Source organism: Giraffa tippelskirchi, chromosome 2 (assembly GCF_054371585.1).
Source record: "Giraffa tippelskirchi isolate mGirTip1 chromosome 2, T2T-mGirTip1v1.2.pri, whole genome shotgun sequence".
Lineage (NCBI taxonomy): Eukaryota > Metazoa > Chordata > Mammalia > Artiodactyla > Giraffidae > Giraffa > Giraffa tippelskirchi.
The window spans coordinates 107,129,386-107,143,338 of NC_137276.1; the positions used below are offsets into that span (position 1 = coordinate 107,129,386).

General features: G+C 49.4%; 1 protein-coding gene across 1 annotated transcript in view; it reads left to right on the forward strand.

Annotated features, from left to right (window-relative positions):
• UMODL1 (uromodulin like 1) overlaps positions 1-13,953 on the forward strand; it is a 78,201-nt gene that overhangs the window by 13,211 nt on the left and 51,037 nt on the right. Inside the window, exons 4-6 of the mRNA XM_081572607.1 lie at positions 686-807; positions 3,184-3,370; positions 5,617-5,757. Of these exons, the coding sequence (XP_081428733.1) occupies positions 686-807; positions 3,184-3,370; positions 5,617-5,757 (450 nt within the window). The remainder of the gene's footprint in view (positions 1-685; positions 808-3,183; positions 3,371-5,616; positions 5,758-13,953) is intronic.

The following is a 13,953-nucleotide window of genomic DNA, read 5'->3' on the forward strand; positions in this document are numbered from 1 at the left end:
TGGGTTGGAAAGATCCGCTGGAGAAGGGATAGGCTACCCAGTCGAGTATTCTTGGGCTTCCCTGATGACCCAGCTGGTAAAAAATCTGCCTGCAATGTGGGAGACCTGGGTTCAATCCCTGAGTTGGGAAGATCACCTGGAGATGGGAACTGTTACCTACACTGGTATTCTGGCCTGGAGAATTCCATGGACTATATAGTCCATGGGGTATTATATTACATATAATAATAATGATACTATTATACTGTATACATTATAGTTTATATACTATAAATAATATATACAGTATTTTCTAGTATCAAAGTGAAGTCAAAGTGTTAGTCTCTCAGGTGTGTCTGACTCTTTGCGATCCCATGGACTGTCGTCTGCTGGGCTCCCTTGTCAATGGGATTATCCAGGTAAGAATATGGGAGAGATTGCCATTCCCTTCTCCCGAGGATCTTCTTGACCCAGGATTGAATGCAGGTCTCCTGCATTGCAGGCAGATTCTTTACTGTCTGGGCTACCAGGGAAGCCCATCTAGTATACATTGTATGTAATAATATATTATATAGTATACATAGGATTATCTGTGATATGAGAGGAGCGGGGACAGGAGGTGAGGGAGTGAGCCACACCACCCCAGTGACCTCTGGCGGCCCCACCCTGTCCTGGGCCTGTGGCTCACCCATATTCCCTCGCACAGCTCCAGAGAGCAACCGGGAGGGTTGCTGGTACAACGTGACTGTTGTGGTGAAGATGGACTTCAGGGAGCTCCAACAGGTGGATCCGCGGCTTCTGGATCACATGAGGCTCCTGCACTCCGTGGTAGGTGGTGGGAAGGAAGGGGCTCCACGAGTGACCCCAAGTGACTGCCTCTGAACCAAACGTGAAATCTTCCTTAAAAATGGCTTGAAAGAGGTATGATTTTCATGCAACAAAATGTACTCTTGGAAGCGTGCAGTTTGGCGTGTTTTGAGGTACCCAATATACAAACCCTGCACCCTCATGGCATGGAGCAGGGAACCCCTCCTCTCTCTGGGGTCTGTGGCTTAAACGCAAGAATGCAGGGTGCAGCCGGCCCAGGCCCTGGAGCTGCGCCCTCGAGTACCACCCTTAGGGATCCCGAGTTCTGGCTCCCGATTGAGGAAGTATCTCAGAAGTTTGGAAGGTGCTGGATGGGGCCTCTAGTTAGGGCTCTACCCCCTCAGCACCATCCACGACTGGGGCTGGACGGGTCTTTGCTGTGGGGCTGCCTGTCCCATAGGATTTTGCAGCAGGCCTGGCTCTAAGCACAAAATGTGCCCAGCTATGACAACGAAAACCATCTCCAGGCGTAGCCACAGGTCCCCTGAGGGGTGACACCGGCCCCCTGGGGAGCCCCAGCCTAGACACAGCTCAAACTTTCTGGCGCCTCAGCAATGCCTGCAACCAGCAGGATACCTTCACCTGCTGGGTGTCCCCCACAGCCCCCACCCAGGTCCTAGGAACCCAGCCGGCAAGGGCAGGCACTGCTCGTCGCCCACTGTGAGGTGCCTGCCTGCCCTATATGGGGGTCTGACCTCAGGCCCAGCTTCCCAGGCAAATGACCCACACAATCCCCCACAAGCTCCGAAGGGCCTGCACCTGGCGAGACGCGCGGCCATTGCCTCTTGAAATGCTGGATGATTCCTGAGCACGGGGCTGTGTGTTTTTCTCGTGCACTGGGCTCCACACGGTGTGGCTGGTCCTGCCTGACCGCTAGGCCCCGCAGATGTGTCCCATGTCCCATGACATCAGACCCAGAGCTGGCTGGGGTGAGCCCCAAACAGAGGGCACAATCCTTTCCCTTGCTCTGGGCCGTTCAGTTACTGGCTTCAGAGGTATTCTCAGTCATCACTTTGACCCAGAAAAGTCCTTAACTGCCCCCACTGGAAGAGATTTCTATCTCTCCTTAGTTTGTTGTGGAGTTTTAGATGCACAGTAGGCCAGTAAGAACATGGCTCTGCAGCCAGACTGCCTGGATTCAAATTCCAGCACTGTCACTCATCAGCTGTGTGACCTTGGGCAAGTTACTTAAACTCTCTGTGCCTTAGATTCCATTAAACAGGAATAATCATAATCCTACCTGAGACAGTGGCTGTGAGGTTTAGACAGTCTATGTAAAGGGCTTAAGATGATGCTGATCTGGGTTCTGAGCTGCTGTGGTTGCTGGTTTTTGTATGTCACTGTCTCCTGTCACCCTTTATGTGTGTAGGCTTTGTTCCTCCCTGCTGGAGGAGCCTGTCCACATGGGCTCCTGACTGCAGCAAATTCTAGGCACTCTGATTAAGGGGTTTGCAAGAGGCCAGTGTTGGCTTTCTGCTCTGCCAACCCTTGTGAAGAGTTTCAAGCCTGCTGAGGAGAGTATAGGCTTTGGTGCCCCCCAAACAGCTTCTGGTTCCCTGTGGAGACTAGGGAGCTCCTTGGCAAAGCCTGCTTCAGTGAGGTTCTTCTGCCTGGTGGTCATGCTGCTTTGCCTGGCTTCCCAAGGCAAATAATACCTTGAGATGTCAAGATACTACACTGGAGCAAAAGGAAGTCAAGTGGAATGAGAAAAGGGATCATTAAACTTGAGAAAATATCAGATGTGACTTGACACCTAATTCCAGACCTGATTCTCTGTTGTCAGCTGCAAGGGGCGGGGTGGGGGTGTATGTCCCACACTGACCTGTGTCTCTTTTGGGGGCTGCCAGGGCAGAGTGTACAGGCAGGGGTACCCGTCAGGCCTCTCCTTGGCTTCTCCCTGTGTCCTCACACTGTTTCCTTCTGCCAGTGTCTGTCTGTGTCCAAATTCCTTGGTGGAAGGACACCAGTTACATTGGAGCAAGGCCCACCCTAATGAGCTCATCTTAATAATTACATCTGCAGCAGCCTTGTCTCCAAATAAGGTCACATTCTGAGGTGCTGGGGGGCTAGGACTCCAATGTGGGGATTGTTTTTGGTAGGGGGGGACATGATTCAGCCCCAAATTATTTATAATCTGGTTTGCAGGACTTTTATTGGAATGAAGGCAGAAGTAAAAATATTGTAGAGATTTCTCTTTTTTGCAAGGAGAATGGTGTGTGTGTGTGTGTGTGTATCATGTGTGTGTACAGCTTATAACATCTCTGGACCTCCATCCTCTCCCAGTCTATCTGATGGGGTACCCTTCTACCGTGTGATGCTCTGACCCTGGTTTCACAGGTCACCAGTGCTCTGCAACCACTGGACACCACTGTCCACCACCTGCATTCGGCCAGGGGGGACACCTCGACCACAGTGTCCTGGCTGCTCCTGGGCCTGCCAAGGCCGGTGCCCGTGGCTCGCATCTCCACAGTGCTGGACGGCGTGGTGAAACGCATCTATGAAGTGATCGACGTCCAAGTGCAAGGTGGGGCTCCCCTCGGTAGTCCCCTTGGGGTCAGGGGCCGCAGGACTGCTGGGAAGATCATCCATTTGGGGGGGGTAGGGCAGACTCACCTCTGGCTCACCCCAGCTCAAAGTTTAAATTCTAGATGCCGAAACCAAGATTTTGAGAACTGGTTCTGTACCAGTATCGCCTTCCTCTCCCCTCGCCCCATCTTGTCCACCTCTCACAACAGGTTTCTCCTTCCATCTAGGTGGGACTGGAGGCTAAGTCCCAGAACAGCCCACAAGTAACCTGAGTCCTCTGTTCTTGGGTTCCCAAAGTGCTCTCCAGTCTCTTTCCCACCCTTGCCAAGGACATCCTTGTATCCAGAAGGCACTTTTTTAAGGTTTTTTTGGCCATGCTGCATGTCATGTGGGATCTTAGTTCCCTGACCAGGAATTGAACCTGAGTCCCCTGCTTTGGAAGGCAGATTCTTAACCACTGGACCATCAGCTGCTTCTGCCGCTGCCGCCGTTAAGTCGCTTCAGTCGTATCCGACTCTGCGACCCCATAGACGGCAGCCCACCAGGCTCCCCTGTCCCTGGGATTCTCCAGGCAAGAATACTGGAGTGGGCTGCCATTTCTTTTTCCACTGGACCATCAGGGAAGTCCCCCAAAGAGTCTTGAACCAAAATTTACACAGAGCTGAATTTGGTGAAGCACACTAATGTGTTTCTGGAAGAAATTACCTGGTATTTGTGTGTGTGTGTGTTTTTGTCTATGTCAGGGGTCAGCAAACTTTCTGAAAAAGGTCAGATAGTAAATTTTTTTTGGCTGTGGGCCTCATGGGCTGTTTCAGCTGCTTAGCTTTGCCACGTGGCACGAAAGTAGCTGTGGCCAGACTTCAGTAGGAGGTTCTTTCCCACTACGAGAGGCAGCTGAAGATTGCTGTGTCCCTGGGAGGGTGGCTGCTGTTGTGAGACAGCTCATTTCAGGATGCTGAAGGTCACACACCAAGATGCCAGAGTCTGCAGCCTGGGGAAAGCTCTTTTGCTTTTGTTGTTGCTGTTTAGTCACTAAGTCGTGTCTGACTCTTTGAGGGCCCATGGACTATAGTCCACCAGACTCCTCTGTCCATGGGATTTCCCAGGCAAGAATACTGGAGTGGCTTGCCATTTCCTTCTCCAGGGGGTCTTCCCGACCCAGGGATGGAACCCACATCTCCTGCATTGGCAGGCAAATTCTTTACCACTGAGCCACCAGGGAAGCCTGGGGAAAGCTCTAATGATGGCATTTAATTATCTTCAAATCCCACAAATGTTCTTGAAAACCAGACTGAGCAGTGCCCATGAGCCTAGTGCTTGTCTTGTCTGTTCTGACAGGTTTCCATCGGGGGGACCCTGAGAACTCCCCTGTAGGTGAACAAGGAGCGATTGTGTCTCGATCACTTGCATCTCAGGGGGAGGGCATTGGAGAACATCCATTATGGGTGCAGGTTGAATTGGGTGGTTTGGGAGAAGAAGGGGTGAGGATGTGGGGCTTGTTCTAGCTTGGATGCTGTCCCAAAGCAGAGGCAATTTTGTGATTGGTATCTCAACAAATCTTACCCACAGGAAGGGGCAGCCAGCATGAAGATGTGCTAGGGTTGGTAAAGAATGAATAGACCCTCACTGTGGCCAAGAGAGGGGGTTGGTACTTAGAGGGCGATGCTGGTCTTTTTCTGTATGGCTTACATAAATGGTCTTGCCTTGTGTCACTCTGTCCTGGTCATGGAGAAGCCTGGTTGCCTGTTCTGAGCTGTGCTCCCACCGGATAGGGGAGGGCCAGGCCCCTTCTGCACAGCAGGGGCTGCTCTGCCCTCTTTCCCCGTCCACACACTGCTGTCCACAGGGCTGATGCATGGGGAGAATGCCTGGACCTCATGAAGGAAATGGCAACCCACTCCAGTGTTCTTGCCTGGAGAATCCCAGGGATGGGGGAGCCTGGTGGGCTGCCGTCTGTGGGGTCGCACAGAGTTGGACATGACTGAAGCGACTTAGCAGCAGCAGCAGCATGAAGTCAGACTCAACACAGCCCCAAAGTGATTTGCTCAGGCCACAGCTGTGCCCTGAGCTGCGGGCTGGCTGCTCCAGTGGAGGAGGCTGTGGCCAATGGGGCCTCTAAGGCAGGACGTCAAGAGGGCCCCCAAGACCGCAGCCCCATCCACTTCCTTAGCTCGTGTGACACACATCTTGAGGTTGATGGGGATGGCCCCGATGAGCATTCTCACCTATCCTCTTTCTCCATAGATGTGAATGAATGTTCCTACGGTGAACTGAACACCTGCTCAGGGAGGGAACTGTGTCTGAACGTGGAGGGCTCGTACAAGTGTGTGGGTTACCCAAAGTCGCCTGGCTCGTCTCCCCCAGAGCTGGACGGCATGTGTGCAGGTAAGCGACTGGGATCTCCGGGTGGGGAAGGAGGGCCTTAGGGAATCTTCCAGGCTGGATGGACCCCTGACCGCAAGACCCTCTCTTCTGGCAAAGAGGGAAAGACTGGCTTATAGAAGAGAAGGTTCACTTAGTTCTTTTGAGCATTCTTGACCTCACAACTGGATATTCTTTTCTTTTTTTTAATTGTAGTGTAGTTGATTTACAATGTTGCATTAGTTTCAGGTGTATAGCAAAGTGATTCAGTTATATATATGTGTGTGTATATATATTTATATGATTTTTCAGATTTTTTGCCTTATAGGTGTTACAAAATATTGAGTAGAGTTCCCTGTGAAAGAGTGGGCTATTCTTATCCTCTTTGAGTTAACAAATGTTTTTTTTATGTGCCATTCACCATACTAGATGCTCATAAACATTTATGAATATGGTGTGACAGATATATGAATAGGTCATAATCTTTGCTCTTGGGGAACTCAGTAGAGAACATGCCAGATACTCTCCAGGCTTGTATGTAAACAGGATGCTTGTATAATTTATTGTTTAAACTGGGACTCTTTAGGAGTGAAGGCGGCATGGTTACTACTTACACTGGGTCCCCAGGAATAACCTGGACTGTCCATGGGTTGGTGTGGTCAACTCCATACCAGTTTAAACTGGTTAAAAAAGTGGTTGAAAGCAACCAACTAGATGGCAAACGAAAGTGCTGGGTGCTGGTGGACACACCTGAAAGGAAGTCCTAACTCTGTGTGGGTCTGGTCATGGGATCATCTCCTGCGGAAGCCAGGTGTGAACAAGCTGCTGGTGTATGTGACTGGCTCCTGTGAGAAATCATTTTATTTTGCAAAGATCTGGAATCTAGGTGGTGAAAGGCAGTGAGGAGGGTGGATTCAAGGAATATTTTAGAGACTGAAGCTTTGGGACTTACTGATTAATGAAATGCAGAAAAGGAAGAGAGGAACAAGGCAGTGTGTCCTGGTGTAACCATGAATAGATGGCGAATGAACTAGGAAGACTAGGGTTATTATAATCATATTTGACAATAACAGTTTAAACTGAGATGGAGATGAAAGCAAGTGGAGATGCCAGGTGCTGACTGTGTTGGATCACTGGGGCTGGAGCTCAGAGCAGGGCCTGGGATGCAGTAAATCTGGGTCGTCCATATGCAAGTGGCATTTGAACTCTGGATTGGTTGGGAGAAGGGAAGGAACCCTGTATTTAAACATCTTCCCAGGTGGCTCAGTGGTAAAGAAACTGCCTGCTAATACAGGAGACATGGGTTTGATCCCTGGGTTGGTAAGATCCCCTGGAGAAGGAAATGGCAACCCACTCCAGTATTCTTGCCTGGAAAATCCTATGGACAGAGGAGCCTGGTGGTCTACAGTCCATGGGGTCGCAGAGAGTCAGATGCGTCTGAGTGACTAAACGACACCAGGAGGACGGGCTTGCAGAAGTGAAGTGAGGTGGAAAGAAAAGCAGGAAAGATGATACCCAGAAGTCAAGAGTGGGTGATGCTTTACAGACATTTACCAAGAAGGAGCTCAGAGAGATCAAGCAGAATCTGGAGAAAATGTGGGCTTCCAGAAGGGTCTTATTTAAAGATGGTGATGCCAAAACATATCTGTGTGCAGTGGGAGAGACACACTGATTCTCGCAGCTTCAAATGGTGGGTGGGAGATGTACAGGTGGAGAGTTCAGCTTGCATCAACAGGGCACTGAGGGTCAGGGGCACATCCATTCACTTACCGGATACATTTTAAAGAGCAGCTATTACATGCCAGTCACTAACTGCTCTAGCCAGGATTCTTCAGAGTCCAAGATTCCCTTGCTCCCTTGGAACTCATATTTCAGTGGGGGAGATGAAAAAGATGTGGACATATATGATACAAATTATGGTGTAACAGTTCTGCTATGGAGGCAAATGATGTAGAAAAGAGATGGGGCAGGTGTGCTGTCTCAGGTGTAGTGGCTGGGGCTGACCCTGGGGTGGGGTGAGCTTGGTGAGTGTGAGGGGTCATGAGACTGACAAGGGACAAGGAGGAGGTGGTGGGCTGAGCCATGATCCCCAATGACCTCTCCCTAGCCCAGTACCTGTGAGTAGGACATCTCACACCACAGGGGGGCTCTGCAGGTGGGATTAGGCTGAGAACCTTGACATGGAGGCGACCTGGATAATCTGGGTGGGTCCAATGTCATCAAAGACTCCTCAGGACGGAGAAGCTGAGGGTCTGAGCCAGAGAGAGCAGACATGACGAGGGGGGCAGAGAGGGGAGAAGAGCTGCCTCGCTGGCCTTGCAGTGGGACGGTACCACCAGCCTCAGGGTGTGCGCCCCTCCAGGGACTAGAGCAGGAAAGAGATGGTTCTCCCTGGAGCCTCCAGAAGGATGCAGCCACACCTCGATGTTAGACTTCTGGCCTCCAGGGCTGTGAGACCACATTTCTCTTGTCTTCAGCCACAAAAGTGAAAAGTTCTTTACAGCATGGACTTTACTTTCACCACCAGACACATCCACATCCTGGCATCGCTTCCACTGTGGTCCACCCCTTCACTCTTCTGGAGCCATTTCTCTGTTCTTCTCCAGTAGCTTATTGGACACCTACCAACCTGGGCGCTCCTCTTCTGGTGTCATACCTTTTTGCCCCTACATACTGTTCATGGGATTCTCAAGGCAAGGATGCTGGAGTGGTTTGCCATTCCCTTCTCCACGTTTTGTCAGACTCTCCACCATGACCCGTCCGTCTTGGGTGGCCCTACACGGCTTGGCTCATAGTTTCATTGAGCTACACAAGGCTGTGACCCATGTGGTCATTTTGGTTAGTTTTCTGGATTGTGGTTTTGATTCTGGAGACTGCAGGACTGTAGTCCTTGTTTGTTCTATCTGCCCTTGATAGATGAGGATAAGAGGCTTGTCAAGCTTCCTAATGGGAGAGCCTGGCTGTGGGGGAAAACTGGGTCCTGCTCTGGTGGGCAAAGCCATTCTCAGTAAATCTTTAATTTTCTACTAATGGGTGGGGCTGTGCTCCCTCCCTGTTAGTTGTTTGGTTGCCCTGAGGCAACTCAGTCCTGGAGTCTACAAACTCTTTGGTAGGGCCAATGGTGACCTCCACGAGGACTTATGCCGACACACATCTCCCAACACCGCTGCTGCCAGTGCCCCTGTCAGCAGGTCACTGCTGATTCATGCGTCCGCAGGAGACCTTCAAAGAGTCAGACAAAACTTAGTGACTGAACAACAAAGTGAAAGTGTTAGTCACTCAGTCATGTCTGACTCTGCTACCCCATGAGCTATGCAGCCCGCCAGGCTCCTCTGTCCCTGGGATCCTCCAGGCAAGAATACTGGAGTGGGTAGCCATTTCCTTCTCCAGGGGATCTTCCCAACCCAGGGATCAAACCTGGGTTTCCTGCATTACAGGCAGATTCTTTACTGTCTGTCACCAGGGAAACCCAAAATGTGTGGTAGTTCTTCCCACAGCCACAGGAAACTAATACCAGGAATCAGGGCTGAGCAGCATGGAATTCAAGAACCAGGAAGCCGGTGGGGGTGGAGCCAGGCAGGAGGGTTGGGGACAAGAGGCAGAGCCAAGCAGGGCCCACATAGTATAGAAACGGCAAGACCACAGGGAATTGTAACATTTTACTCTAGAAAATTGTAGACAAGTATACACACAGAGAGAAGAGTATAACAGATAATCTGATGATGCTCGGAGGATCCATCCTGTGCATCCCCTCCTCCACCCACCCCCTCCTCCCCCATCCCCATTATGCTGAAGTCTCCTTCCTCAAACCACTTCATCTGTTACTACATCAGAATGAATTCCTGGGAGAGAAGAATGAGATTTTTAAAACACTTAAAAAACCAAAGCAATAATTCCTTAATATCATCGAACAGTGTGTTGAAATTTCTAGTGGTCTCACCATTTTCATAATTTTTCAGTTTGAGTTACAATTTAAATCAGATCTACCCATTAGTAGGCTTCAGGTTTGATCCCTGATCCGGGAGATTCTCCTAGAGGAAGAAATGGCAACTCACTCCTGTATTCTTGCCTGAAAAATTCCATAGCAGAGGAGCCAGGTGGGCTATAGTCCATCCCCACAAAACAGTTGGACACGGCTAAGCACCCAAGCATGCATGCTCACCCATTAGTAATGGTATCTCTTAGGTCATTTTTTAAACTAGAAGTTTCCCCCTCCATCTCTGTTTCCTTGTAGTCACTGGAGGATCCTGCTCCCTTAGCCTGGCAGAGTTTCCCACTGACTGGGGTCTGCCAGTTTGCATCCCTGGAGCTCCCCATCACCATGACCCCTGCTGAAATTTCTGTAAACCGCAGCTGGCTCTGGGGCAGGCCTCTTTGGTGGTGCCCAGGCCTGCTTTGTATCAGGTGAAGTTAATGAGTGCTTACAAGTGCATTGAATATATAGGGTGGCAGAGCAAACCGGCTCTACCGAGGCACAACTGTCAAAATCTTACAACCCCGACCGGATGACACAGCTGTCCCTTCCCACCTGCTGCACTCAGAATGCACTGCACTCAACAGCTTTCTGTGCCCTGCTCCCTCACTCCGAAGCCCTCACCAACGGCTCTGCGGTGGTTTAAGGACACCCCCAGCTCCCTTGTTCTTCAGGGGAGGGGGTACGTATCCTGCACCCTGTTCCGGACTTTCCTGAAGGGTCCCACTCTGGTCACTGCCTGAATGGCATACACTTCACTGCCACCTTCCTTCCTCCTGTGACCACATTATGCCCAAATGTCCCAAACAAACCGCGGACTTTGGAATCCCTGTCTCCGGGCTAGCTACCCAGAGAACTCACACTAAGTAGTAATCCAAGCACATCTTCACTCATTTATCAAACCTCGACGCTTGGCCATGGGGGTGAGGAGCACAGGGGACATTGAGATGTGCCACATGGTCCTGCGACCTGAGACCTCCTGGGATGTGTGTGCACACCAAAGTCACAACGAAAGGAAATGTGACATATTAGACAGAGGTCAGTGAAGATAAAGATTTTTTTTTTCTCATCTGAATTTTGGACCTGAATGCTACTGAACCAAACTTGGGTCCATTTGCTCCTGTGTAACGAAGCCAGTCTACTAATGCCAGTCATGGTGAAGGTCATGAGTCTGCTGAGGCCAGGCTGGGCAGGGGACTGTGAAGGCTGAGTCCCATCGGTCATCAGAGTCATGCAGCGGCCTTGTGGATAAGCCCCAGACACCAGGGATGGAGGAGCAGAGCACGAAGGAGGCTGGGCCTGAGGGACCAGAGATGTTCTCTTAGGGCAGACCACCTAAGCCACCCCTCCAGCCCGACCCCTGGACCTGCCCCTACCCTCACCCCAGCTCACGGCCCCCACCCCACACCTCGGGAGTGAGCAAGGGAACTGTTACTTGTCCTTGCCCCCCCCGCCCCCCCCACTGCAGCAGGGGCCCCTAGAGAGCCTCGCCTGAATTTCTACTGTTAAAGAGGCCAAGAACCCTGGTCAGTAGCAGGGGGACAAAAGAGGATGCTGTGGGGTAGGTCTTTGATGGCCTTAGCATCGCCTCTCAAGCAGTTCAGCAGAAATGCTGGTACACCTGATTCAATCTGGCCTCCAGAACTTCCTCTTACCATTCTGGGATCTGACCTATTACTTTAACAACATGCTAACAGCAGTGGAAGGATAAGTCACCCCTAGTCTTATCACTCCAGCAAATTATTTTTATTTTCTCCTGTTTCCTTTCAGGTTTTTTTTTTACCTTATTTAAATCCTGCTACATATGCAATTTGATATTCTGGTTTCTTTACTTCCCATTTTGTCGTTCGTGTAAAGATTTCTGAGAAGCAAACTGGTCTTTGTGATTACGATTTTTGATGGTTGAGTAACAGTGGTATGCTACAGCAGTGATATAATGTGCTTAGCTATTTCCCTTGGGGGTGGCTTTTAGGTCACCTCCAACATTCTGCTCTGAAGACTAGAACATTCTTGCTAATGTTGTGAAGTGGTTATGGAGAATATTGTTACAATTGAGTTTGAATTAATAATTTAATCTACATGTTCCTTTCCCTTTGAAGGGAAGGGTTGGCTATTCCCAAAGTCTCTGTGTTTTTTTAAACTTTTTATTTTATATTGGAGTATCTGGTGGCTCAGACTATAAAGAATCTGTCTGCAATGCAGGAGACCTGGGTTTAATTCCTGGGTCGGGAAGATCCCTTGGAGAAGGAAATGCCTACCCACTCCAGTATTTTTGCCTGGAGCATTCCATTGACAGAGGAACCCGACAGGCTACAGTCCATGGGATCACAAAGAGTTGGATACCACTGAGCAACTTTCATACTCATAGCCGATTAACAATGTTGCGATAGTGGACAGTGAAGGGACTCAGCCATACATATACATGTATCCATTCTTCCCCAAACTTCCCTCCCACCTAGGCTGCCACATAATATCGAGCAGGGTTCCATGTCCTTTACAGTAGGTCCTTGTTGGTTATTCATTTTAAACAAAGCAATATATTCGTGACCATCCCAAACTCCCTAACTTCCTTACCCCACCATCTTACCCACCTGACAACTCTAAGTTCTTTCTCTAAGTCTGTGAATCTGTTTTGTTAAGTTCAGTTCACTTCAGTCGCTCAGTTGTGTCCGACTCTTTGCGACCCCATGAACCGAAGCACACCAGGGCTCCCTGTCCATCACCAACTCCCGGGGTTCACCCAAACTAACGTCCATTGAGTTGGTGATGCTGTCCAACCATCTCATCCTCTGTCATCCCCTTCTCCTCCTGCCTTCAATCTTTCCCAGCATCAGGGTCTTTTCAAATGAGTCAGCTCTTCACATCAGGTGGCCAAAGGATTGGAGTTTCAGCTTCAACATCAGTCCTTCCAATGAACTCCCAGGACTGATCTCCTTTAGGATGGACTGGTTAGATTTCCTTGTAGTCCAAGGGACTCTCAAGAGTCTTTTCCAACACCACAGTTCAAAAACATCAATTCTTCAGCACTCAGCTTTTTTTATAGTCCAACTCTCACATCCATACATGACCACTGGAAAAATCATAGCCTTGACTAGACGGACCTTTGTTGGCAAAGTAATGTCTCTGCTTTTTAATATGCTGTCTAGGTTGGTCATAACTTTCCTTCCAAGGAGTAAGTGTCTTTTAATTTCATGGCTGCAATCACCATCTGTTTTGTAAATAAGTTCATTGGTATCATTTCTTTTTAGATTCCACATATTAGGGATGTCATACAACATTTCTTTCTCTGAATTCACTCAGTATGATAGTCTCTAGGTCCATCCATGTTTCTGCAAACAACATTATTTCATTTCTTAATGATGCAGTAATATTCTGGTGTGTGTGTGTGTGTGTGTGTGTGTGTGTGTGTGTGTGTATACAGACCACATAGTCTTTTTCTCTTTTAAAAAAGTACCTGCCAGTCCCACTTCAGCAACAAAACACTCCTCTCTTGTGCCCTGGGGCTTTGTCTGATTAGAACCTTGTGCCTCTTCTGTACACAAATGTGCCCACAAAACTTTTCACAGAATCCCTACAGACCATCCCAGATCACCTGGACTGACCCGCAATGAGCATGAGTGCTAAGTCGCTTCAGCTGTGTCCGACTCTTTGCGACCCTATAGACCGTAGTTCACCAGGCTGCTCTGTCCATGGGATTCTCCAGGCAAGAAAACTGAAATGGATGCCATGCTCTCCTTCAGAGGATCTTTCCAACCAGGGGTTGAATCCGAGTCTCTTATGTCTCCTGCATTGGCAGTAGATTTTTTAAATCCTAAAGGAAATCAACCCTGAGTATTTATTGGAAAGACTGAAGCTGAAGCTCCAATATTTTGGCTACCTGATATGAAGAGCTGACTAATTGGAAAAGACCCTGATGCTAGGTAAGATTGAAGGCAAAAGGAGAAGGGGGTGACAGAGGATGAGATGGTTAGATGGCATCACTGACTCAATGGACATGATTTTGAACAAACTCTGGAAGATAGTGAAGGACAGGGAGGCCTGATGTGCTGCAGTCCATGGGGTCACAAAGAGTCAGACACGACTGAGAGACTCAACAGCAACAACAAGTGCCACCCGGGAAGACTAATGAACATAGAAGGTTGGAATAGTCATCTGCTCAGGCATCTGCAAAAACATCAGGCTCCATTTACAGACAGAAATACTGCCAAACTGCCATGCTGCTGCATTGTAAGTTTCCCTCAAGATAA